General features: G+C 42.8%; 1 protein-coding gene across 1 annotated transcript in view; it reads right to left on the minus strand.

Annotated features, from left to right (window-relative positions):
• LOC308372545 (transmembrane protein 132C) overlaps positions 1-25,789 on the minus strand; it is a gene marked incomplete at both ends in the record, with an annotated part of 134,909 nt that overhangs the window by 14,012 nt on the left and 95,108 nt on the right. Inside the window, 3 exons of the mRNA XM_080847710.1 lie at positions 59-264; positions 8,342-8,485; positions 25,475-25,661. Coding sequence (XP_080703836.1) covers positions 59-264; positions 8,342-8,485; positions 25,475-25,661 — 537 coding nt within the window. The remainder of the gene's footprint in view (positions 1-58; positions 265-8,341; positions 8,486-25,474; positions 25,662-25,789) is intronic.

Here is a 25,789-nt window from a genome sequence, read left to right on the forward strand (position 1 = left end):
TGCCTTCAGGCCCAGGTTATCATGGCGAGAAGGAAGAATAAAATATGATGGCACGTACCTTTGGTTGGCAGAGACGGGCACCCTCCAGCCCTTGATCTGGCTGAGCTCAGAGTCGGAAAGCTCGATGTGCAGTGGCAGGCGGGGCATCCACACGCTCACCTCCAGCTGGGCGCTCAGGTAGCTGTAGGTGAAGTTCACCAGCATCCGCACTCGCCCGCCGGTCTCCTTCCCATTCACAAACACGTAGTCACAGCGCTCGGATACCTGAGGAAGAAACAAATGCATAGCTGTCAACACAAACACACAGACACGCACACACAGAAAACACACACACACACACACACATATACCTTGAGACAGTTTGACACACACAGGCTAAAAAACACACCAGATAAAAACGAGATTATGAGACCCACCATCACAGCAGAGCTAAATTAATGATCATTGCACACGTCAAGCATCAACCGCTTACCAACTCTGTTTTCTCTTGGTCGATCTCTCTCACTCTCCCTGTCTCCCTCTAAAAACTCACTCTTTATCTCTCCCCCTTGGCGCTTCTCAGAGAAAGAATGAAGAAAACCTCCTTTCATGTTAATCAGCACGGTATGTTTGAGATGTTAAGACCTCTGTTCATCTCTCCCGAAAATCTCCTCTCACGCCTCTGCTTTCATGCGCGGGATGAGAGGGAGCTGGATGCCTTTGACTACTGGATCCAAGTATTTATTCCCAACTACAATCGGCCCCCAGAGTTTCATCCCCTCCCCTGTTCGGAGTGCAGACATTTTGCGGAGCCCTTTGGGTTGAAAGCAGCTCAACAGATGGTGTGGGCGATGAAGAGAGAGAACGGAGAGAGAGAGAGGAGAGAGAAGAGGAGAGGTCCTCTCTGTTCCAAAAGAGCAACGTTACATTTTGGAGACATTTCTGTAGCTCTCTGCCAAACCCGGCAAACCTAATTGGTTGAGTGGTTTCTCATCTCCACCAATTATTTAAAAAAAAAAAAAAAAAACCCAGACCCTAAGAGATGTGCAATATCGAAGTGTGCGTGTTTTTGGTGGGGGGTTAGATTGAGGTGGCCCAGAGCAACAGCGTGAAATCTGCACAGCCGCCAGCGTTGCCCGTCAGATTCCCTAAAAACACAAATTTCACTCAGTCGAGCGTGTCATTCATTTGCACTCTCTTTCCCCCCTCTTTCCACTCTCTCGCTCCCCCCTGTCTTCTGGAGAGAGTGAGGGGAGCACTCACGAAGCAGCATTTCTGTTGTCCTTGCCATATTTGACAGCATGGAGGGTGTTGGAGCCAGGCATTCATTACCAGCATCACTCTGTGCCACAAAAAAAAAAAGTTTGGAGGACAAGAGAAAAAGTAGAGAGGCATGACAGACTGAAGCAGTCGAAAATTCCGTCCCCAACCCGTGCCGTTATTCTTTCATAATCCACCACTGAGAATGTGCGGTCGCTCATCAGAGCATGGCAATCTGCTTTATGTATGAACCATGTGTGGCAGGTGCCTCCATTTCTCTTCCTCTGTCTTTCTCTCTATATATGCCTCTCTATCTGTGCTTCTGTGTACCTCACAGTATGGGGTATGATCTGCAGGAACTAACCAAACCTTTTGAAACACCCAGGAAATGAGAGGGACCTGTTATTCCGAGCAGGTCTTGAGAATAATGTGAGTGGTGAGTGATCCCTCTTCACACTGGTGATTGAGAGGTGTCGTTATGCTGCCTACGAGTAAATAAGGCCGTTTTCTATTAGCACTTGTGAACTGTTGCATGAACATTGCAAGCCAGAGTGTCTGTGGGGGGGGGGGGGTGGGGGTGGGGGGGGGGGGGGGGGGGCTCGTGGGACTGAGCAGACAAAAGGTACAAAAACACAGACACAGATACACACGCGAGCAGAGAGAAAAAGAGAGGGAAAGAGAATGCAAAACAATGAAAGATAGAGAAAGTGAAATTAAATAAAAGAACAGCATGGTTTGTGTCAGACCCACAATTTGTGTTAACCTGTGCTCGGAATATTAATGCATGCATGCAAAACACAAAGTACATGCATAGAGAAGCCCCTGAAAAAAGGAAAAAGATTACACATCATTTCAGCCCACAATGGAATTCACTATTGTTTAAAAAATATTGTGTGACACATTTATCAAAGGTGCCTTAACCTGCCCTCCCAGTCCATAGGATTTACACAGGGGCAAGGCAAGGCAAGGCAAGGCAAGGCAAGGCAAGGCAACTTTATGAAAGTAAGAGTATTGGAAGAACATAATCATATGGAATATAGGTACACACATACTTATTTGCTACCTGGTGGAACCTAATAGGAGAATGCCTTCCAAACTGCTCCCAAACTTTGAAAAAGTAAGATTCTCATTTTGAGAGATGGATCCACCATTCGCCTAAGGGACAGACTTGGCACCTCGTACATCAATTATGGTAAGGTACAATTCCCCCATCTCTCCGGCTCCAGTATTCTGTCTTCTTACAGAATCATCAAAAAATCTTATCTTTTTTTTTTTTCACATATAAAAATGTTTCCTCTCTGTATTTCCCCATTGTTTTAACATCAGAGTGCTATTGTAAAACAGGCGTAAACATAAAATAGAATTGCTTTTGAATTTGAGAGACACGTGGGGAGAAGATGACGGAAGGACTGAGGTAGTAAGAGTGGGAATGAGACGAGGCGAGAGTGAGAAAAAGAGTGAGTGAAAGGTTGAGGGAGAGAACGAGTGAAAGCGGGAGTGCAGTTGAGCGTAGCGCTCAGGTCTCTTCATGTGTTGAGCTCAGGCTTCTGTCTGATAGAGGTAATTAGGCACAACACGTCCCCGATCAGCTCTGCTTACTCACTTCAGCGAAGAGGAGTCTGACACACAAACAGCAAACACACACACACACACACACACACACACACACACACAAGCACACACACACACGCCTCCCATCACAACTCAAGCTCTGACGAGATGCTTTTCAAAGCAGTCATGCAGTGAGCTATCTCAAAGAATCAACTTCATCCCTCAATGACTCTCTCTCTCTCTCTCTTTCCAAACTCCAACCATCTCTCAATCCCTCTCTCTTTCTCACTCCCTCTCTCTCTCTCTCTCTCTCTCTCTCTCATTCCCTCAGTTGATTATCATTTAATATGTTCCGATGTTTAAAAAGCTTGAAATTGAAGACAATGGGGAAAAAAAGGGAGAAAAATGCTAACATAAATGCAGCACATGTGGCTAGGAGCAATGGGACCGTAATTGTTCTCAGGAGGAAAATTCAATGAGGCATGACTGCAAATGCCCCAATAAGTGCAGGGGACTTCATTAAGGATACCTGGCATGAGCGCCCACATGCCACGAGCGCTGACGAGTGTCAAAATAAGAGCCTCAAGCTCAGTGCCTTGTAATATTCCTCCAATTCAGTTTGTTCAAAAATAATTCCTCACCATTGCATCATTCAGGAACTGTTTTGTCTGGGACTAACCTTAACTTTAACCTTACCTCCAGGCATTCAAACTGACTAGACTTGCGACAAGAAACCTTGATGGCACGACTCTGTCAAGGCTGCGGGTCAAAAAGGAGAATTGTCAAATGCAGAGCACGTATCTTCTCAATTAGGACGGCAGAGGATGAGTGTGTTCTTTTTGAATCCAGATTTGTTTGACCTCACATTCAGTCAAGAGCATAAGGGGAGGACTAGCTTTTAACATCATCTGTGGTGATGTAGTTGCACAAGGACTAGTTGCATATAGAGATAAAGTAGCAAGCTATGGTTCTTTAATGAAAAAATATATGGGAAATTATGAAATAGGGAGCTAATGGAAGTCTTTGTTTGACATTGCACGACATAAGGGCAACACAAACCAGTGTGTGTGTGTGTGTGTGTGTGTGTGTGTGTGTGTATTGTTTGAGTATGATTCATCTCCAGAGGTCAATGTCACAGAGTGAGAGTTTCTGATGGATAATTAAGTCCAGGGAGAGAACACATGCCTCTCACTATCTCTCCTTTTCTCCATCTCAGACCAACACAAAACACACACACACACACACACAAACACACACAAACACACACACAAACACACACACACACACACACACACACACACACACAAAACCATTAGAATTTCTTGTTGATTATACCAAAGTGGCTTTCATACACTGGCAAAAAGAGCCATAAAGAAAACTCCAGATTAAAATTGTTAAAGGCCCTCTCTCTATCTTTCATTCGAAGCCTTTAACTTTAAACAGACAACAGATACAATGTAGACTAAATTGCAATTAAAACTACAATACACATCAATGCATCACACCAGTAAAGCACTAAAAAGGATTTCCTTGAGGGTAATTGTAAAGCTATTGCTGAACATATGTTTTCCTTATCCAAAGGTATTGATGTATGCAGGGTGCGATTTGCCCATGGGGGGCAATATTTGTATTTGAATATAGTAAAGCACTGCAAGGTGAGAACAGCCTATAGTGCAAACAACAATACAATCAGCAATGTGCAATCACTGTCAGCGGCACTAGTGTGATAACAGAAATGAGCCAGCAGCTACATGATGATCCTTGTCCCATTGGCCTTGATCTATGTGCGGCTTTTTAGAATATCACCAAGAACAAGCAGTCTAAGTATTCCTAAAGAAACAAACTGCTAGCTAGCTAGCCAAGTGAAAGAAAAATTATTCAGTGCAGCATATTGTCGTATTTTACATGACCCTTACAAAACAAAATCCTAAAAATATTACAACTGACAATGCGACTACTGATGTTTGGATGGGGGGCAATCTCTAGGCTGAGGTAAACTCCCAGGCTGGCTTAACCATGCGACGAACAAGTTGGTATTAAAAAATAACAAGGACAAGTCAAACGGTAAAAGAACATTTTAGTATGAAGAATGGGGCAGATTCCTGTTTTGCTGCATCAAGTGTTTAACGTTAATGGTTTGAATGTCTTACATCTGCTGTAACCAAATCGGTAAACTTGATTTATTCAAGTTGCAGTGTAGCGAGATACCTAGTTGACAATTTGTAGAGGTAAAAAAGAAGGCTCTGTTGTGGTCAGTTAGTTTAGCCGACTATGCAGGACAATTCTTGCAGTAATCACATAAACAAACAGCTGATTAGCACTTGCAATGCACACATGGCCTTCATGTTGTCTATTTAAAGCAGTGGAAGCCTTAACAGCTGTAATAAATAGCCTAACAGGCTTCATAGTATACTGTAGATATCCCACTGAGGCTCATTATATGATTTATTTTCATGAATAAAACTGTTCACAAATCAAACCCTGAATGTATGTACCCATGTTCAAAGGTTGAAACACTTTCTGTTGTTTTCCATGGCTACCATCAGTCTATGCATGTGTTCATATGAACAAAGCATACTGTGGTATTTAAGAACCATATGGTTGGTTCATGTTGTCTCAAACAGAATGCTTTACATAAATGCTTCCTTAAGGAGGTATAACAAAGTTTTCTCTAAACTGGCGAGCTAACTAGCTTACAGTCAATAAACTTTCCAACAATGATCACAAGAACAAACCATATCAGAGATGGGCAGTATTTTAATTACTTGTATTTGAAATACCTTTTTCAATGACTTAATGAGTATTTTGTATTTCGAAAAAATGTAATGTAATTTGTAACAAAATACATTAGAGAAAATACTTTCTCCAGTGTTTAGGCAGAAGGAGATTTTTTGCTGTCTGATTCTACTACTAGACCATCTGATATGCCTCTGAATGGCATTGTCGAATCAGGCAACAGTCAGGCAAAAGTGGTGTTTCAAATGGCCCCGCCCCTTTTTGGGGCGAAATGGAAATTGCCCCAGATCTCTCTCATTGACTCTCAAGTCAAATCAATTTTTTTCACAAAACAGGGCTGTGTTCGAAAATGTAGATAGCTGTCTTAATACTTGTCAATTTATCTTCATTAGTATGCCAACTTAAAGGAGGTTCTTTCAAAGAGCGAATCGAGTTGTTGCACTGAACATTAGCCATATTGACGGAATGTGGCTGTTTCTATGACCGCGCACTTTGTACACTGCAATACAGTGCGTAGTGCACACTAAGCACTTACATTTGCAGTGCGTTCTGTCGCTGATTAGTGTTGTCTCAAATGGAACACTGACGGACACAAACGTGCGAGCCTTTTACCCATAAATCTGTGCCCCAGCTTCCTCCGGCCAACTGGAAATTTTAAACAAAGATGGTGGACCAAACTCCACTGACAGACGTGTTTTGTATGTAAATGTACATCTTTTGGCATTTTTTCGCTTAGATTTTTCAAAAGTTACAGAAAAAATAGACACTGTACTATCAGATAACACTGTTTTATTAACCACCAATAATGGTTGAAGAGTTTTGGGCCTATATTATTTTATAGAAAAGATAAGAAGATAACACATCTCCTAGCAGGCTTATAATACAATATTGGAAGACTATAGCGGTAGTCTACATTGTTTGGCTCGAATGCAATTCTCAGTAAGCAGTACATATGGCGTCCATAATGTAAATACACAATGATGACATACTGAATGTCTAATTAGGCTAAGGCAGAGAATTGTTTTACTTTTCTTAGCAAAGGAAGCAGAAAGAGATTACAATCATTTTGGTCCAGGTTTTTTAAATGCATCAACATAAACATTGCTCTCAGTCATATCTTATGCATTTCCCATTCATGTAGGCTACTGGTCACTACTGCTCTTGTATATAACAGCTCAGGTTATATAACCTGTCACTGGAAATCCCATACCATCAGCAATACCATCAGTATATCTATCTACACACACAGTCACCAGTACCCTCGTGTTACGCAAATGAACATCTTTATTTGTTCACGCTCTCCCAGAGACCCTATGCTCATCTAGACAGGCTTTCGCTCACCTGTTCGGCTCGGCTGGGGTTCTGCATATGTTGACTGCACAAAAAAGCCTAATTTTTAGTAAAAAAGCCATGCAAAAGTTCCAATCAAATGTAAAAATTGAATACCACATGACTAGACAAAACTAATATGCTTTTGACATAAAAGCCTACGATCATTCTTTCACATCAACATACCGTACACATGCTATGCTATTGGGAAAGGAGTGAAAGTAGGCTATTAAGAAAACCTTAGTTTCTATCTGAAACTTTGCTTTCCATAGACAACAGAGCTGACATCTACTGCTCCCACAAGTTACATCTCAGCAAGAGCTAGAATGTCTGCACCTTTAAACCTTTAACACTTCAGAAAAGATGTAAGCTATAGAAAGGTTTTGTTTCAGTACCCATTGCCGTTGCAAATGTTGCAAATGTTGCAACTCTCTTCCATTAGACTAATTTATATCATTAAATTGAATATATAGCATGTTATGCATGTCATGTGTTTGGACATTTTACCTTCTGGGCCTAAATAAGTTCTCCAGAATGGATCTGAGGCTTTATTGGGCTTTATTGATCTCGCCCAAAGTAACGTATGCTTGTCATGGAATCTAAGTGAGCAAAACAAATTCACATACCCTGATTAACAATATAATAGTCAGTTAGAAGGGATGTGGAAGGGCATTTTAAAACAGGTCTGACCAGCCACAATTATGCCTCAACTCATTAAATTGCTAAAACATTGTGCAGAATCTGAGGCAATATTGCAAACGCTTTACGTATAAATCTCATGCATTCAGTTTGCTTCACAGTTCCAACGGACGGCTTTAACCAAACCTTTTGACTAAATAACTGCCGCCTGACTCTTCCCACACCTTTACCGAGCGCTCTACGGCATGTGTCATTTTTATGCAACAGTGCACATGTGTTTCTGTTTCCACCAGCTTTCGCTGTGAAAAAAAGTATTTGAAAAAAATATGTACTTCCACTTCTGCAGAGTTTCTGACCTGGAGCACTGAACTACAAGGTGGTTAAGCTTGTGGAAACGACCCTCACATAACCATTTGCAATCAAAATGAATTTGACAGTGGTATAAAAATGAGTTACTTTCAAAAGATTCCCTTTAAAACCTTATAACCCTGCTTCAGCTAGCATGATAAATTCCATTAGTTATGGTTAACTAATGCAGGATAAATGCTAATAAAGGGAACCGTAGAGTAAAGTCTTACTTTACAACAGTAAACATGAAAGAATGGTGAATAATAGTCACATTGATTTCAGCAGTTAAAAGCACTATTTGATTCAAATGGATAAAAGACCTTGCAAACTAATGCAGCTTTCAATCACAGCAGTCCAGACAACACTGTTTGCTTCATGCTTGTGTGTCCACCCACGCCCTCAGGTACCCTACACCCTCTTGTGACCAGTTCAGAGCAGGTCAGACAGCCACAGGGGGATCCTGTTATAAGGGATTCAAGGGCTGTAGCTCGTTACTGACCTTGACCACATCTTCATCAGTTGAACGGCATTCAACCGACTCGGTCACATCAGTCACTGACCCATCAGTTCCCACAGTGACCACTTTTACAGGTACCGCCACTGTTCTGCCATTGAGCACTGCAGTGTTCAATATCTCTGTGTCCTAGGAGATACAGGGAGAGAGAGAGCAAGGAAGAAAAGAGAGTGAACAAAAAAAACACAATTATTATATACTTATACTGTACCAATCTATTCTATTCTATTCTATTACACGACATTAAGGGTTGTGTGGCTCGTGTAGTGTTCTGGGCTAATCAATGTACTTTCATAATAATTACAGGGTAACAAATGCGACACACACACACAAGTCCCCTTTTAAGACGCACTTCTAACACTCTTAAATAGACCTACTTCAATCAAAAATAACTTCCCATTTGCAAAACATGGAGAGCAAAGACATGGCACATATTTCAGGGCATTGTTGTTTTCATGGTTGTACAACTATCTGGGACACCTTTTTTAGTCAGGTCCTCAAGCTGTTCCTATGGCAAAGAGATTTCCGGAATAAATCTTGCTACCGAGAACCCCGTAATAGAAACCCATATACAGTTTGTCCATGTTCATTATGTTCCCTTCCCCGACAGACACATACACATACTGTATGTGCAGCATTATGAGAAAAACAGGTTGTTTCCTCCACGCCTTTATACTGCGTCCGTACATCTGTCGCACACTTAAACTGCTCTCAGCACAGCTCCTCCCTTTGACGTGGGAATAAAGGGGCTTCTCTGGAAGACACAGCGTCTCAAACAAAAGCAAGCAAGAAGCTAATTAGATCAATTAAGACGGGCGCATGTAATCCTCGGCTCGTCATTCTAATGAGGGATGGCGCTGGTTCGATGCGTCAGCCGCCCAGGCCCTCTGTTCATCACAGCTTACTTGCAACAAAAGAGTCTTAAGACGTCTAAAGCTCCATGCAGGGAATGAGTGTGCGTACGTGTGTGTATATGTGTATGTGTAAGCATGTGAGGATATGTGTGTGAGGTGTGATCCAGACACTGGTCTTTTAGCTTCTCATGGGGAGGGCTTCTTTGTTATCACTGCTGCCCCCACCAGCCCCCCTACCTCCACTCTCCTAAGGAGAGAAGACAGATAACATTATTTAATCCCCAACTGTGGATAATGGAATTTTGAGCTTGTTAATAGAAGTGAATTTTTTTTTCTTTGTCTTCTTTTTCTCTTTTTTTCTCAATAAGGACAATCTCGGTTCAGGCTCAGCTTGAGAAAAGGATCTTAACGTCACTCATTTTTATTTGAATGTAATACAATTTGGAAAAAGGGGTTTTTTCCTTTCCTCTCTCTTTTTTGTCTATCTATCTCCCATTGTTTTCCATCGAGGACAGCATTGTATAGCTTTACTCATCTAATCTATGTATCTAATGTTTGCATGCACAATGTGAATGTGTCAATTCCTTTGACTCTGCATGATGAGATTGGGGGAAGAGAAGCTGACTTTGCATTCACCTGTAAAGTCGAGACGGAGTTTTGCCAAGGTGTTATCGTCAGTGTTTGATTTACCGTCAAAACATTCATTTATCAGGACTTGGAAAAGAGCTCAAATAAATATTCTGCTAAAATAGGGGCTGGATGAAAAGCTTAACCATCCATCCTTTCCCCTCCTTTCTTTCTTCTGTCTAGTTTGTTCTCTCTCTCTATCACTCTCTCTCTAGTGCATTCTCACACAACACCAACACCAACACAAATCCTCACTCTTGCCATAAATGAAAATAAATTCAAAGGAGCAACACAGCTTTTCAACCAATGCAGCAGCTTTTAGGAAAGCCTGTCAATGTGTTCATTCAGAGACTGAAAAATTAACACTTGAGCCCCAAGATTAGCCCACGAATTAAGACAAACCCCTCTTTGCTATGGCATGGCAGCCTTCCAGAATGTGTCTGTGAGAGGAGTGAGAAGGAGACCAGTAAAGGCTTATTTATACATAAAATTAAGCAGTACCTTTTCTTTCCTGAAAAGGAAATGCTGATCAAAGTGCTTAACATTTGCTTTTATCCTTTGAACTATAAATATAATACTATATTATAATTGTATTATAAACTAGGTTACTATGCATTTCCAGCATAGCAGAGCTGTTGCAATTGTCAACTGATCTCCAGAAGGGCTTGATTGTGTACAGACAAACACAAAGCAATCGCCTTAAAAGAACCATGACATCATGACATTGCTTTTCATTATAATTAGTATGCAAATTAATTGAAGCTTGTTCAACTTGGAAACAAAAATAAGCTTTAAGACTGAAGAGGAGAGGAGAGAGGACGATTGTGAGGGAAGAGACTGACAAGAGGTGGTAGGGTAAAGACAACTACTGAGCTATTCATACTTTTCTTTCTAGTGCAGAAGGTAACACTTGCATTGTGAGAGGAATTTAGATTAATGTTTTTATATGAATGCTGCAGAACGTTCCATTGTATCCCAACATTTGGAGGTACGATATGTAAGGGATAATGTATAGAACGCAGGTCATTGTCGGGAAAATAAGCCCCGACAGGGCGAACAGCACCCCGACGCGAAAGCGGAGGGGTGTTGCTTCACCCTGAAGGGGCTTATTTTCCCGACAATGACCGGCGTTCTATACATTATCCCGCTTATTATACGGTTACAACTAAAACAAACAAATTACTTAACACCGTGTGTCTTTTTACAATGCATTTGTTACTATACGTAGTGTTTAAAAGGAGAGAAATAGTTCGCCAAAGACGTTGAACTTCAAAGCCAGTTGAACATTCTTTAGAACACAGCTGCTCAACCGTCCGCTGAAACTCCATTGATAAGTTACCGTACTACTTGCGGAGTGCTACGAAAGACGTGAATTAGAGGCAAAAAGGCCACTTTCCTTGACAGCGGTCATTAACTGCATAGCAACGGTCAGTTATCGGAAAATAGTTGACCGCAGAACGTTGGGAAGCCCCATTCAAGTGAATGGAGCATTCTACAGCATTAAGAAGAGCCGTGTAATAATTCTTGATAATAACCACTGAAAATGAGTTATGGCTGCTGCAATTGGCAATGGGTTTTGTGCCTCTGATCTTTCACATCATTCTACAAGTAGTCTATTCACTTACGTAACAGATATCCACCATCATTTAAAGTCAACAGATAATACGTTGCTAAGCAACACCTGCAACTCTCTTTATTCTCAGTGAAACTTTTGCATGAATTGGCAATAAATACATTTAAAAGAAATATTTGGAGAAATCTCTTTTATCAGTTCGGCAACTAGCCATATATGAAGTTGAATAATGTATAGTCCACCGGCCATTGCTAAAAAATAAATCCTGATATAAAGACGATATAAGAATCCTGTTTGTCCTCTCAGGTGTTTCTTTTTTAAGAACGACAAGCAGACTATGCATTATCCCTTTTATAACAGCACAGTGACTACATAAACATAACTTTTACTCCACTTCACGCATCTTTATGTTCTGTAACCTGGCAACTGCTGCTATTGAAATTGCTGCTATTGCTGCTTTGAAAGGCTTTTAAAGTAAGAAAGACAATCTCCAATCAATGTACAAAACTCATGTTACTCATGTTAGCTTAATATAGCTTTAGATGGGAGAAGGTACTATGTGTCTGTAGACCGCATCTTTCTGTAACATTTTTAGGCAGTATTTTCTCAACAAAATCACACATCTTACCAGATATAGGCATGCCCTTTAAGCCATCTTTGGACATATGCCAGTGTGTTTTACCATCTACTTGAGAAACATAAATAGGAACCCTTAATATTAGCAGTACTAAACATTAAGGAATATTAGGTGCTGTGGTTAACACCTCCTGGATGTTGATGACTGAATCTAATTAATGTAAAGTGCTACTAATACAAAAAAGGGAGATCATTTTCCTGACTATACTTATTTTCTATGGTGTTCCCAAACCATTACCAAAGCACCTATGCTTTCATTAACCAGGCTTAGCAAACACAGGCTAAGGATGTAATGTAGTATTGAAATGGATAGGACAGATCAAATGGATGATGGATAAATAAATAAACCAATGAATGTAGGACTTAATAGCATGCTTACAGAGCCCACTTTGACTTTTGGGGTACAAGCTTTTGAGTGGCATGCCAGGCGGTATTCTGTCTGACGTTAGTTGGGCTGCCACAGAACAAAGGTGGGTCAAGGCTGCTGTCATCATTGGCTGAGATGCCCAATCATACTTCAGGTTCTCTCCATCCCTTCCCACTGGTGTGTGTGTGTGTGCTTGTGTGTGTTTTTAAATGTCACATCAATAGTTGCTGCACCCAATGTATGAAACCTGCCTGTTCCACTCTCTTCTGTGCAACAACTATTAAGATTGAATAACATGTGAGTGAAAGTGTGTCTCTCTGTTTGTGTTTTTTTTGTTTAAGTGCATGTGTATTTTCTGTGTGTGTGTGTGTGTGTGTATGTACAAATATGCATGTGTATTAGTGTGTGCCTGTGTGTACACGTGTGTGTTTTGACAGCATTGGTGAAGAGTGGGTGAAAGGGGAATGAATGTGTGAGATAGTGTGTGTCTGTGTGTGTGTGTGTGTGTGTGTGTGTGTGTGTGTGTGTGTGTGTGTGTGTGTGTGTGAGAGAGTGTGTGTGTGTATGTGTTCACACGAGCCCATCGGCAAAGAGAGGGTGACAGGGGCAGGTGTGTCTGCCTGTGTGTGTGTGTGGGCATGTGTGTGTGTTAACATTCAGTCTGGCACCGAGTTGCAATCTCGGCACCCATCTGGCCTCGGGTGTGAAAAAAGGGGAGATTTAGTGTGACAGAGGCAGTGATGTGGGCGGCATGAGAACCAGAGCTACCAGCTCAGCCTTGTGTTCTCCCAGCCCTCTTGCTCTCTCCATTGCTCCCCAGCGCCCACCCCCCACCCCAGGGCCTGCCAGGATGGCAACTGCATCTCTATCTCTCTCTCTCTCTCTCTATTTCTACTCTTTACTTCATTCCACCCTTCTCATTCTCTCTGTCTCAATTCAATGGCTCTATCCCTATCAACTATATGCTTTTATTCTTCCCTTATGTTCTCTAGGGTTAGAGAGAAAGAGGAGGAAGCAAGAGGGTGCAAGAGAAGTATAGAGGCTGCACAAGTGGATTGGGTGAATGAGGGAAGCAGGGTGATGTGTTATTCATGGGGCCGGTTAGGGGCTGTGGGCTGGTGGTCGGTGTGCGGTGAGCAGTTCGGAGCCTCAGTGCGGCTGGGAGATTAGCGTCAGCGCCTGGGCGTTAACTGGCCTCCACAGTATCAGCCTCACAGGCTGGTTGAGGCAAGGGCTGCAATCCAGGTTGAGGTGGCAATAAACAGGGGAAGGTGAATCGATGAAAGGCCATTATACCCTTTGGCAGCGCTAGAGATGGAGCAAGAAAGGGGGGGGGGGGGGGGGGGCGGTACACTGAAGCAAGGCAGGTGATTGCCTCTCCGGGCTGGGGGAGGGTGTTGGATCGAGGAGGATGGATGGGGTGGGAGTGGGGGTTGGTGGTGGTTCACCTACAGTACCTCCACTCAAAAACAGGTCTTGTTGAAGGCTGCAGACCCCCCTAAGTGTGCTGTAGCCCTCACACACAGAGATGCCCCCAGGCCTGAGCCGCATGCACGCTCAGCAAACTGCATCGATCACGTTAAGCCTTTCATTTTATTCGGCGGGGGCCAACCTGCACCCAGCGGGGTGATGGTCGTCCACCTCGGCCTCGCCGACGCTTCAGGAAGAGATGGAACAAAAGTGCAGACAAACAGGGAGCAAAGAGGAAGATGGCTATCGATCGGCGTAATAGCGCTGGAAAAATAGACAAATGCTTAACTGCCGCTGAGCCCCCTATAAAGGCTCTGGCTTTGGGAGCTGGAAGGCGAGGGAAGGGTGGATGGAGTTTTCGGTTATAAACAGTTCCTTTCCTTTCTTTCTGTTAAATGTGGTATTGACAGCCCTCACCTGCCCTGACTGACTCTGAAGGCTTTAAAAAACTACTGGAGCCTGTTCCTCTCTGTTCCATTTCACAGAATGGAAAAAATATATTGAAGCCATTTTTCTTGAAACATACGTATGTGTGATTTCTTTTTATTTGAGCATTTTATTCGTGCATTAGCCTCCATGTCAGTTTGGCCAAGGCTGACAGGAGAGACAGATTCTGAGGGCCTGATTTACTAACAGGATTGCGCCCATTTCTGGCGTAAAATAGCGGTCGTAAACATAAAACGGTATTTACTAAGGGGACGCAGCGCATATTAACGCCTGTGGGTGTGAACAGGGGAGGTTACCTGGACGTGGGTGGTAACGTAGGCGTAAAACGCACTTTACATGGGAGGAGAGAAGGTAAGTGCGGCTAATGATGTAATGCGTGGTATTTACTAAACTGCCTGTCGAGCGCAAGTCTCCGATTTGCACGCTAATTCTCCGCCTCATAAAAGCACGTCTTAACCAGCAAGCGCATTTCCATTGAGTCTGAAAACGTTGATATGGCAGCAGTGATAACAGCAAGGCGAAGAAAGAAGACAGAGACAGCGCACAGAAATATTTTTTTCAACTCGTATAACACATTTTCAGTTAAATGAACCACAAGTGAATTCCCCTTTCCACCGTCAACATTAACATTGACTTATAACTCACGTTGCCCCGCAGACACGGGAGAAAGACACTTCACTCTCGTTGCCCGCAGGAGCGAGAGAGAGAGAGAGAGAGGCATTGAATTCGCGCACACACACACACACACACACACACACACACACACACACCCACACACACAGAGCCTTGACTATTGCTAGCTACCCATACAATGCCGCGAGTTCGGCTCTGAACGCAATTGTGGACTTTGAAATCGCAAACTTTCCGAACGTAATCGGAACCATTGATTGCACCCACGTCCATATTGTAGTGAACCCATGTCCCTTGTAGAAATGATTAATCTCGCCATGTACACATCTATATTGTTATAATAGACAGTCTATGCATTAATGCCACCAATAGCATATTCTTTATAATCGTGTTCTTTTAAACATCTCGCTGTAGGTGATGGCGGGCAGAACAACAATATAGCAGCGCACACATTGAATCAGGTTCAGTGATTGAGCGAACGTGAACCAATATATATATATTTCCACCTCGCTGAACCTTCATTTTCTCTTCCTAAATCAATACCACGGAAAATGCGCAAAAACACTGTGCGTTAATATGCGACAGCAGTTTAAGCAGCAGTCGCAGTGTTAGTAAATCAGGCCCTATATAGGGCGGAGTAAACACAGATTGCCCAGCGCGATCTGGGTTGATAAATACCAAGAAAAATGCGCAAAAACACTGTGCGTTAATTTGCGAACGCAGATTAAGCAGCGCTCGCATATTAGTAAATCAGGCCCTGAATTGGTAAACTATATGACAGCTATAAATGTAATGAGAAGGTGTTATTTCGGATGGCCCCTTTTAAGCAGACTTTTCATGAATACCTGAATAAATGCTGACATAAAAATAGATCAGTGCGCATAAAATAAAGCTTGAAGTCAAAAGATGTAAAATGAAAGCAAACTTGCTAACAGTTTTTGGCAGTTATACAGCTTATACCACACATATTATAGCTTATTTATGAAAGCACTGGTTTCTCCTTTCTGCTTTATAATTTGTAGTGCTCTATTTTCTAATAGTGTGAACATTTTACACTATAGTTTTTATTGGTCACATTATTCAAAGAATACGTATATGAAATGAATAAATATGAAATTATATCGCCCCAGACCTCTCCCATTGACTCCCATGTTAAATGCGTTTTTTTCACAAAACAGAGCTCTCAATGCATTCTCTATGGCTTCCGGGAGGGCTAGCCCCTCCAAGTCTAGTCATAAGTAAGCGACGCAAAAGCCTATGGTAAAATCCAATGAGGACGTCACACAGCTTCGACAAAGGCATGTCAAGATGGCACCTGTTCAGCACAACAACTCCATCCGCTCTTTGACAGAAACTTATTTTTAGTCAGCGTAATAAGATAAATTGACCGAAAAAACTATTAGGACTTCCTAGACCAAAAGTATCCATTCAACAGTTTTCTACAAAGGGAGGGAAATTGGAACAAAAGAAAATTGCATTCGTGAAGTGGCTAACGTGGTCTGTATTTCTATATACCACTGTCACTTTTCATAGGTTTCACAGTGTGAAACAACTTTGAATAATTTTTTATGTAATGACTTATTTTGCTTTTGTAAGCCAATACTTTCAAGATTAGTCAATAAATATTGTTGGTTTTGACGTATGTTTCCCCCTTCTTTATGTTGTTAGTGGACATATCATGTGTCCTGTTCAGCTATGTTAAATCATACAACATTTGAGACATGTGGATAATGAAAAAGTGGGATCATTTAATGTGGAGCCACATCATGTTTGCTTATGAAGGCTCCTGAATGTAACTTTCTTCCATAGCGTTCCACTTGTATGTTGCTACTCCAGCTATGTAGAAAGAGGGGAGATATTACTGTTGGTTGCTGCCAACAGTGGACAAAAAGGTATTGCTGTATGAGTAAATAGGATAACTTAATGTACCTACTGAATGGGTCGCCTTAATCATTATCAAAAAAATTGCCCTCCCTGAGAATTTTTTCAGGAGCCGCCACTGCTCAAAACAACAAAAATGGAGGACGCCCCCCTTGAGAGACGTCCCCTTTGACTAGTCCCCCCCCCCCCCCCCCCCCCCCCGTTCTACTACAGCTTGCGTGCTCCAATGCCTCTGAAAATACCTCTACATCACCGATGACAGTCCAAGAAAGAGCAGACGATGTATTACTCTCTGAGAGGAAGATTTAACATGGGGTCGATGCAAGAGGGTCAATGAGGGCAAGCTGACAAATAGCATATTGAACTGTGAAGCACTTGAACTCAACAGCATTCTGCGAATGCCACCATATATTAAGGATGCCTTGTGTCATACTCAGTATTTACTGTTAGAGGAGGCGGAACATATATTTAATAAACATCGACTTGTCCGGTAAATATGTGTACACGTCATATGGAGTTTAATTTCACACGGTAACACGTTAACCTATCTAGACACTGACGAGGTCATTCTCCCACACAAACAAAACCATAAACCTCCTCGGCTGCATGTCCATGCACGAACACAAGGTGTGTAGGATGAGTTGTGTCTGCCTGGCTCCTGAGGGGCGGTGGTTTGCCGGCGTTACCCTTGACCGTGGCCTGGGCGTGCGGCTGGCAAGCCCCGACTCCTGTTGCATTATTCATGCACTCTGCCTGACAGGTCCGCCCACCAGCAGCCATCTGAGATGCCGGGACCCAGTATTAGGAAGCCAGCTCACTCTGCCGCCCTTTGGCCAGGCTCACCTATCTGTTACCTCCCCCGGTGCCTACGCGCTCGTATTTACATCTAAATGTGATGGGACATCGCTTGCACATCAAGTATGGATGAGATGGAGGCCAGGGCAAAACAAGTCAATGGAGCTTATTGGCAGGCTGCAAGTATCTGCAGAGTAAAAAGATGCCAGTGCAGGGTGTTGTATCATTATGTGAAGCCAAACATCAAACTATTTTGAATATTTTTCCAAAAAAAAGGAGGATGAAAATCGATTTAGGGATTGGACTCGACATGGTGAAAACGGTTCAGTTGCACAGCGGAAAACTCCCTCTGTCTGTCCTCACCTTTCCAGTCACAAAGCCGTCATTATCCCCCACTGCTCTTTGCTATCACACTGAAACGCAACAGTGCAAAGCCCAGGCATTAAATGCATTAAAAGGTGCCATTTTCATACTTCTTTAGTTTGAGTCCTTCTTAGATACTGTTTTACCTCTACACACTGTGTGTGTGTGTGTGTTTGTGTGTGTGTGTGTGTGTGTGTGTGTGTGTGTGTGTGTGTGTGTTTTCACATACAATGCAGGGCAGCGTTCTGAGAGTTTCAGAGTAATGAAAGGCCATTCAGGGAGGCCAATCGATCGCTGCAGCTCCCTTCCAGGGCATTACTTTGCCACCACACACACACATGCTCACACACACACACACACACACACACAGACACACAGACACACACACAGATACACAGACACACAGACACACACACACACACACACAGACACACACACACACACACACACACACACACACACACACACACACAGAAACACAGACACACACACACACACACACACACACACACACACTCACAGACAGATAAATGCCTGTCTGCATCTTAATCTCAGCCAAGAACACACTCATCCACCTGCCCTCTTCAAAAAACTGCTCTCATCTCACATTTCCTCCACCTCCTCTCCTCTTCCTCTCCCGCTCCTCTTCCTCAAAAAACATCGGCCTCCCTTCACCTACCAAGGCACCTGGATGACAAAGGCAGTAAAAAAGTAAAGCTGTGAGAAAAACCTGCCAGTCTGTTGTGGAGGCTGTTGACTGGGACTTTGCAGAGCAGAGGCAGCACTGTCTACATTACGGGGACGGCATCACAAAAACACACACACACACACACACACACACACACACACACACACGCACACACACACACACACACACACACACACACACACACACACACACACACAAACACACACACACACACACACACACAAACACACACAAACACACACAGCCAGGCTTGGACACACAGTCAGGCATGCATACACACACACACACATACACACTGGCACTGGCAGGCATGTGTGCATACTCTCTCTCTCTCTCTTTCTCTCTTTCTTTCTCTCTCACACACACACCACACTCATGGATACATACATACAGACATACTTACTGCACTGAAGCTCTGGGTGCAAGTCACTGGAGCAGAGACCTGCATACGCATACAAACACAGATGCGCACATACACTTTTCTCTCTCAGATGTCATCCACACGACAACAGAGTACTTTGAAACCTGAAAAGATTTTTCCCTTTGCGTGAGGTTTCTGATAGATTACGTCCTCCTCATAGAAATAGATCAAATTGGCTGGCAACCATGATGGGTCTGACAATCAAAAATAGATTTTCTATTTATTGCCGCTGAGGACTTGGTGGAGGCTCTGGAGAAATGCAAGGTCATTGGATAAGGCTGGGACCCTGTTGTCATCGTTTTCAGGAAGCTCATTTTCGCCTGTCCATACGTCGATGTCTCCACTCTAAGGGCCTGATTTACTAACAGGATTGCGCCCATTTCAGGCGTAAAATAGCGGTCGTAAACATAAAACGGTGTTTACTAAGGGGGCGCATTTGAGTAGAGGCGCATATTAACGCTTTATGGGTGTGTACCTGCAAACAGGTGGGATGGCATCGAAACGTGGGTGGTAACCTGGGCGTGAAGCGCAATTTAATGGGAGGAGAGAAGGTAATAATGATGATGTATTAATGATGTATTGCGTGGTATTTACTTAAACTGCCTGGCGAACGCACGTCTCTGATTTGCGGGCTAATTCTCCGCCTCATAAAAGCACGTCTTAACCAGGAAGCGCATTTCCATTGAGTCTGAAAACGTTGATATGGCAGCAGTTATAAGAGCAAGGCGAAGAAAGAAGACAGAGAAAGAAGACAGAGACAGCGCACAGAAATAATTTTTCAACTCGTATATAATACTTCAATTACTGGACCAGATCAGAGACGACATCGAACCCTCCACCCGGCGATCACATTCCATTCCATCAGTTGATAAACTCCTGGCAACATTTGCAAATATTGGCCTCCGGATAATTTCAAACAGTTATAGCATCTGCAGTTGTTGTCTCAGCCTTCACTCAGCCAACTATTCACCCAGGTACTCGACGCATTGCTACGGCGCACTGGTCAATATACATTTCCCCAAAACGATAGCTGAAATTAAACTTTCCGAACGTAATTGGAGCCATTGATTGCACCCACATGCAAACAGTCCCACCTTAAATCCACGAACACATTTACCGAAACAGAAAGTACACATATTCAATGAATGTCCAGGACATATGTGATGCCAACATGACCATTACTAACGTGGTAGCCAAATTGATAGTTTTCAGTGACGTCACTACAATTGTTAGCTGACGGGCAAAAAGAAGAGCGAAACAGCAAGAAACAGTGGAAAACTTCGAGCAGTGCCTACTCAAATACGATTGCCATCAACCACAGACCATACCACTATAGCCAGACAGAAATATTCAGAAGGGAAAACAAATTAGGAACTGGGATTACATTTACTGCAGGTGTCCTGACATTTTTATTTCGTTAACCTCCCTAAAGTCGCTGTCTGAGCTCCAGTGTGGAGATATTTACATCTATCTAATAGAAAATCCGTCCCCATACACATCTCAAACACTGAAAGCCTACAAAAGCACATATAGTTAATTAATTTTCAGAAGTGGTTGGGTTCACAACGATGTCGTCTGGAAGGTGAAAACTAAAAACCATCTTCATAATCAGAGCAAAGATGAGTACCATTTAATAGCTAGGTAGCAGCTAGCGAGGTACGAGGTACCTGCTGTAAGCTAGCAGCCGTTAGCCTACCCAACGATGTTGTTTATTATTTGACCCAATTCTCTGGGTTAAACAAGCACGAAAACCTTCTCTAGCGAATGACAACTTAAATGATCTTCCCATATATTTTCTACTGATATTGTAGTATTACTAGTTGAATGACAAAATACACTACCTAGCCTACTTGCTTGGTTACTTAGGTAGATCAGCAGCTGGGTAATCCAATTTGAATCGTGTTCATGCTTTGTTTGTCTTTATTACTTGATTTATTCCCATTTTAGGCAGTTATTCTGATAAATTAGGCGACCAGAACAGGGTGACTGCTTTTATTTCCAGCTCCAAAAGTAAGGCTACTTTACTGTGCTTCCAAGAAAAGTTTACCAAGAAGGACGTGTCTACTACCTCGTTTCCACCCCGGCCCCGGTGGAAACGAGATATACGTACAATCAGCTGGCAGCCACGGCGAAATAAACATTTTTTTTAATCAGCTGGCAGGAGCGGTAGCGGGTTTTAAATGCGATAAAAAATAAATCCGGGCTTGTCTGCTCGCCGATTTAAACAGCCAACCAAGCAACAACTGCCTGGCATTTTACTAACTTATATTAAAAGAGCTTGAAAGGTGGGTGGTTCCTGTATTAACTCCCGTGTTAAACTGCTGTGGAACGTCTTTTTTGCCCGCCAGCTGGTCATTCTGACGTCAGCTGAAAACTATCAATACCCTAGATCTGTCCATGACAGTTTTATCTTCACTTATATATTGTAGTGAACCCATGTCACTGTCACTATTAATCTCGCCATGTACACATCTATATTGTTATAATAGACAGTTTATGCATTAATGCCACCAATAGCATATTCTTTATAATCGTGTTCTTTTAAACATCTCGCTGTAGGTGATGGCGGGCAGAACAACAACATAACATTGAATCAGGTTCAGTGATTGAGCGAACGTGAACCAATATATCTATCTCCTCCAATATATCTATCTCCATGGTGGCAGTAAATTGCAGACAATTTCTCCCGTCTTTTAACGGTGGGCTAAATAATGATTGCCCAGCGCGGATCTGGTTTGATAAATACCATGGAAAATGCGGGGAAACACCGTGCGTTAATGTGCGCCTGGCAAAGGCGCAGATTAAGCTGCGGTCGCAATCTTAGTAAATCAGGCCCTATAGGGCGGAGTAAACACAGATTGCCCAGCGCGGATCTGGTTTGATAAATACCACGGAAAATGCGCAAAAACACCGTGCGTTAATGTTAATCTAAGTAAATCAGGCCCTAAGACACGCTTTTCAAATATGTAGGCTGTTGTCATGTGGACGTAACAACACTGCAACAAAACCTGTTCTCGCCAAAACTCTATATCTGTATTCATGTGGACTCCACCTCTCTCACACACACACACACACGCACACGCACACGCACACGCACACGCACACGCACACGCACACGCACACGCACACACACACTCCACTTGTGAGACATCAGAGGAAAAGAATCCTGTCTCTGTGCCCACTACGCATAACAAAATAAATCCTTAAAAAGAACACGGAACTTGTTTGAAGCCAGTCGACTGCTCCCAGTAATTCCTCTGATTCTCTTCCCTCAGTGCCACCCCTAGTGCTACTTTGAAGGAAGGTAAGAACAGAAAACCCAGGAAACGGACTCTAGAAACAAAGTCAGCACTCCCCCAAGCTCTATCCTCTTCAGATTTCAACAGTGGAGGGAATGGAGAAAAAAATTATCCCGCTACCAATTACAGGATTCTTAAACTAAGTCAATACAGTCATGAGGGGGATCGCCGGAGAGGCAGCTAATACAGGAAATATTACTGCCTGGAGTTGTGGGTGTTTCACACTGCCAAATCCTATTAAGGCATCAAGTCATCCTGGACATGGAAACTGATGTGATTACATTGATCCCTCTTTCGCTGCTGTTCCCCCAGCAAGCCACATCTACCCAGCTCTGGGCTTTTTTTTGTGTTTATTTCCATGTATTTTTTTGACGATTTCCATGCACAGCAGAACTTAACAATGACTACCTCAGGAAGAGGAGGAAAAAGGCAACCTAAGTGATCTGAGGATGTAATCGAATGGTGTGAATGTAGCAAATGCCACGTCGTGTGAATATATCACTGATCACAGTGAGTTGTTCTTTATCTTTCAGTGAAAAACGGAAGCCTTCATTGTGTTGTGACTGCATACATTCACCCATGTGTGTTATCTGTTGAAGCCTGACAGATAGAGACAGAGTGCCTCATTGTTTCTTGCCGAGTTAATTTGAGCATGGCGGCTAATGGCAGAGTGGGGCCTTTGAGAGAAAGAGAGAGAAAGAATGTGAGAAAGAGGTCGAAAGACAAGGCAGTCAGAGCCACCAAATGACAGCCTTACCTTACAAGACAAAGTGAGCAAATGCAATTAGAAATATACATACGTAGATATGCAAACAAACACACATGGCTCAAATTGTTGTCACTGGTTGTGTCTTGATTAGAACTGATTTCAATCCAATACCACATTTCTGCTTTTTCTTTATCACTTTTTTAAATGTGTGCATATGTGCTACTAGGGTAAGAAAAGCTAGAGCCAGCTAGAAAAAATGATTACACTGTGTTATGTTGATGAAAAATAGAATAGTAGGGAATACAACAGGCCATCAAACTGACGTGTGTGGGCACCAATTATTGGACTGACCCGTGGCTGGCACCAACCCTGGTTCACTGATCATTTCCAGTAAAAGCAAACGCCTCAGTCCATCTCTCTGGGGTCTGCCCCATCCCTCCACCCCCACCATCCTCATTTCCACGGCAACGTTCCAAATGACCTCTCACTGCAACTTTTCTTCCTCATAATTCATAACTGAAACACCAGCGAATTACAAAAACCGCACACCACTCCTCCTCCGCCACGTCCATTCCAGCCAGCCATGTGATAAATAACCATTATCTTATTACATTTAGATGTCTGCAGTCACTTACCAACTCTTCCCATTCCAAAAGAATTACTCTTGGCCCAAACTCAATTACCTCCTTAATTATGGTAAAGGACTATATACACTATTAGCCAAATTAGGCCTAATTAAAATGTGCAAGTGTTCCATTCAGCGAAGCAGTTGTGACTGTTGTTTCAGCAGATACTATTAGCTGGCTCAGAGATTTATCCCTTCACGCAAGCCAATTCTCTGCAATATATGTGAGAGTAGAAATAATGTAGTGCGGAGGGATCGACAATGTCAGTAAGACAAAGAAATGGAAAAAGCGAAACATGGGGCAGTCTTCATAAAAGAACCATTTTTCCTTTCCGAGTGAAATAAACAAGATGCATCAAAGCCTACCGAATGCAGGATAAATCAGTAACTTGTATGTTTAATGACAGAGAGAGAACAAAGCTAAAGCTACAGACACCTCATTGCCAAACATGAGCGGCAGAGAAGAACGGATAATTAGAGAGAACGGTAAACATATCTATCTCAAAGGGTTGGTGCCATCAGTTCATGAGATTAAAGACATTTCTTATCTGTACGCATTGATCTGTATTCACTCTGTTTTCCGTGGTTCAATAAAGAGAGCAAATTGCTAGTTATAACACAGTTGGCCTGATCCCAAGGAAAACACGTATTCTGTAACAATCCAACTGATGGCCCGATTGAAAGACTGCCTCATGTAACCACCCCCACGCAGGATGATCTACCCCAATCACACTGAAGCTTCAACTGGACAGAAAGAGTTAATCCTTTGATATTCCCTTTCCTGGTATTCCCCTATCACACTGAAGCTTCAACTGGATGGAAGGGGTTAATCCTTTGATGTTCCCTTCCCTGATATTCCCCAATCAGACTGAAGCTTCAACTGGACAGAAGGGGTTAATCCTTTGATGTTCCCTTCCCTGATATTCCCCAATCAGACTGAAGCTTCAACTGGACAGAAGGGGTTAATCCTTTGATGTTCCCTTCCCTGATATTCCCCAATCAGACTGAAGCTTCAACTGGACAGAAGGGGTTAATCCTTTGATGTTCCCTTCCCTGATATTCCCTGAAGGAGGATTAGTACAAAACAAGTATAAGTTCAGTGCATGTTAGAAAACCGCACAAGGAAGTTTGTTCTTTTTTTGAAGTATGTACTATTTTATTTGATTAATTTGTATTAATAAAATGTACTTTTATTAATTTCATATTTTATACATGACTTAAACTGAATTGAAAGAAATTAAATGCCATTTCATGTTTGTATGAGAAACCGCTCTGTTCACAGCTTTGGACTTACCTTGCAAGTGGTGAGCAGAATTTTGTAACTGAATGATTGAGCTGGTCAAACAATGCCAAATATCTGTCCCAAAAATCACAAGCTCTTGCCTGAAATTAGACTTCTGCACTTGATTAAATCAGTCTGGTGCAATGCAGCAAGAAGCACTACCCCCCCCCCCCCCCAAAATACAATCCTTACAAATCTGACAACCCAAACTACCATACATCCTGTTCAAGCCATTCACCTTGTTGAACATCGTGCTATATATCATCATTACTTCCTGCTTTCACTGACAGCTGATGCCCCTGTGCTGTGTACCAGATAATGGAGACATTAGCCCTTCATCCTCTTTACTTACTTACAGGATTCCTTGATAGAAAGACAAGTCCTGTTGTAACCTGGGCAAACTGATCGCAGGATGAGAAGTTTCTCTTACCATAGCCAGAGGCACGATGCCCCCCAAGTCCTGTGGCGCCAGGCGGATCAGAGTCTGGATCTCATCGGAGAGGGTACGGGTGAGAGGGTACTCCACCTGCCAGGTAACAGTACGGATACTCAGAGGATCCAGCAGGCCATTCACCTCCAGATCCACCTGCAGAACCTTCTGGAAGGCTGCTTCCATCCTACGCACATCAGAAAGATAGACAACATAAAGGGTCAGTGGAGGAGGTTGAGGAGCGAAGACGAGGAGGTTTCATGCGAGGACGAAAGTGGTTTGTGCTTTCTTATCCAACATGACCTTTCAGTGCAG

The sequence above is a fragment of the Sprattus sprattus genome, assembly GCF_963457725.1.
Source record: "Sprattus sprattus genome assembly, chromosome: 11".
NCBI classification, from domain to species: domain Eukaryota; kingdom Metazoa; phylum Chordata; class Actinopteri; order Clupeiformes; family Clupeidae; genus Sprattus; species Sprattus sprattus.